Raw genomic sequence first — 2,634 nt, 5'->3', positions numbered from 1 at the left:
GTGTGTTGTGTTGTGTTGTGATGAGTGTGTTGTGTTTGTGTTGTGTTTGTGCGGTAGGAGCGCTACACCTGTCCGTGTCTGGCGTCTCACCCGCTGGAGAGCAGCTTCGTGGCTCAGACCAACGGCGGCTACATCGCCCTGTTCTCCGCGCAGCGGCCGTACAGGATCAACAAGAGACGCCGCTACGAAGGACACAAGGTCACATGATGGAGTGTTTCACTGACATATAAAAGGGTCATGACATGAGAAATCATATTTCCCTTGGTCTTTTGGCGTATAAAAGGTCTTTGTACCATTAAAACATCCTGCAAGTGTCATAGCTTAAAACGTCCTCCTCCTTATAAACAAAGCATTTATTTAATCAAGCTCCAGAAGCGGCTCCTTTGGATCTGAGGTGCAAGGTGACGTCACAGGGCACAAACATTTGCATAAACTCCGCCTCCAGAGCGGCACATCGACATAGGCCCCGCCCACTGGCGTTCAGTCACTAACGGCTTGATCAGCTGAATGCGAGCGTCTCGTCAAAAGCAAATAGAAACTATAATCACTGCTCTATCTTGTCTACACTGGATACAGTAAACAGATGCGGTTCTCTTTCTGACACAGTCCAGCGCTCGATTCTGTCGTCAGGACAAATGCAGTCTTTGTACAGATATCAGAAGGATCCCAGCGTAAGGAACAAGTGGATAGTTTATTTTAATGGCGTCTCGGATCGTGTCTGATATATATCGCACACCCCTACTGAGGATTTTGTTTTGTAATCGAGGCACAGTGTCATGGAGAGTCACAAAGAAACATGTGTTGAGAGATGAAGTAGTGCTAGATCTGGCTGCAGCTGCATCACAAATAGGGGTGCTCCAATTGATGGGCTACCGATCACTATCGGCTGATAATCGCTTTACGATGATTGATCGGCGGTCTCTAAAAAGGCCGATCTCAAAAAAACGATCTCAAGCTGATGGCGCTGCTGTGAGAGGTTTGGCTCGACATGCAGCGGCACCGTCTCAGTCCCTCTCCGGTGCGGGTGAAATCATTATAATGCTTTAGGTGAGGTACTCACCTTCATATTTTTTAATTAAATAACCTTGTGCGAGACATAATTTCACAAACAGCGTGAGTGAATCACCGCGCGCTCTCTCTTTCTCTCTCAAAATACGCAAATGGCTTCAAATCAGCACATCGCGTCTGTCTATAAGCGAGCTGCACAGTTGACACAGGAATTGTCACTTGCACAACCGAGGTAGTGTCACATCGTCACTAAAGTTTATAAATTGCATTTTTTCTTTTTAATTCTTTCCAGTGTTTAAACCAGGGATCCTCAGATCTGGCCCACGAGATCCACTTTCCTGCAGAGTTTATCTCTAACCCTAATCAAACACACCTGAGCATGCTAATCAATGTCTTCAGGATCATTAGAAAATCACAGGTAGCTGAGTTTGATCAGGGTTGGAGCTAAACTCTGCAGCACATTGGGTTAGGGTTAGGGTTAGGGCAAGGTTTGAGGAACCCTGGTTTAAACCATTCAGCGCTCGCGCGCTCTCCTGGAGACTGAGCTCATGCACACTCGCAGCGCACACACATAACGCCAGGTTCATTACTTCGTTTGCAGTGCGTATGTGGTGTGTATTTTTTCCGCGCTCATGATAACGGACTCAAGCTTTCCCACTGGGGTTGCAGTCCAGCAGTGTGTTCAGTGTGTTCATGTTACATGATAAAAAAGAAGGCTTTAAAAAGATGGGTATCGGTGATCGGATCGGCAGATACTGCTTTCTGTGATCAGTGATCGGCCTCAAACACCCTGATCGGAGCACCCCTAATCACAAACCATAAGTACATGATTTCACAATGCTTTGTCTGGAAATGACCGTTTTATTTTTGATTACGTTGTCAAAACACTCAAAACATGCAATAGTGAGGGGCATCGATACTGTTTCCTATGAAATGATGTTAGCCAATCACAACAGCAGCCGATTACTGAGAAGCCTTAAAGGACACGCCCCTTAAAACAGGTCGATTTAGACAGAGGGTCAGATTGAGGGTCATTTTTCCACATATTAGTTTTTTTGTGTGTGTGTGAAAAACTTTAACATTATAAGTAAACTTCTAGGAACATGTTAAAATGGTAAAAAAAAATCCATGTCATGACCCCTTTAACTCCAGCTGCAGTTCCAGAGAAGACCGTGTGACTGATTTAATAATTGTGATGTTGTGGTTTGCAGGTGGAGGGTTTTGCAGTGCATTGTGGGTTCTCTGCGGACGGAAGCGTTCTGGTCTCTGGCAGTTCTACAGGTTCTGTGCACTTCTATGACTTCCAGAGCTCATGCAGCCTGAGCACGCTTCACGCTCACCAACACGCTTGCGTCTGCGCCGCGCTGCATCCCATCATTCCCGCCGTCACGGCCACGTGTGATTGGACGGGAGAGATCAAGGTCTGGAGCTGATCAGCTGATCGGTCAGTGTTTGATAATGATGGACACCAGACTCTGATTCAATTTGAAGCTCGTCCTCAGTGAGGATTATGGGTAATCAAATCAAATCAATATATGATGTTAAACTGTAAAATCCACTGAATGTTACATGGTTTCTTGTTTGTTTACTTTTATACGTGTTTTTTTGTGTGTCCTTAATAAAACA

At 45.4% G+C, this 2,634-nt stretch overlaps 1 protein-coding gene across 1 annotated transcript in view; it reads left to right on the top strand.

Annotated features, from left to right (window-relative positions):
* The window catches only part of wdr25 (WD repeat domain 25), an 11,274-nt gene extending 8,640 nt beyond the window's left edge, over positions 1–2,634 (top strand). The window contains exons 6-7 of the mRNA XM_016527166.1: positions 58–198; positions 2,220–2,634. Of these exons, the coding sequence (XP_016382652.1) occupies positions 58–198; positions 2,220–2,441 (363 nt within the window). The 3' untranslated portion in view covers positions 2,442–2,634. The remainder of the gene's footprint in view (positions 1–57; positions 199–2,219) is intronic.

Source organism: Sinocyclocheilus rhinocerous, unplaced genomic scaffold (assembly GCF_001515625.1).
Source record: "Sinocyclocheilus rhinocerous isolate Xijiao unplaced genomic scaffold, SAMN03320098_v1.1 scaffold2496, whole genome shotgun sequence".
NCBI classification, from domain to species: Eukaryota; Metazoa; Chordata; class Actinopteri; order Cypriniformes; family Cyprinidae; genus Sinocyclocheilus; species Sinocyclocheilus rhinocerous.
This window is presented reverse-complemented; position numbering and strand designations above follow the sequence as displayed.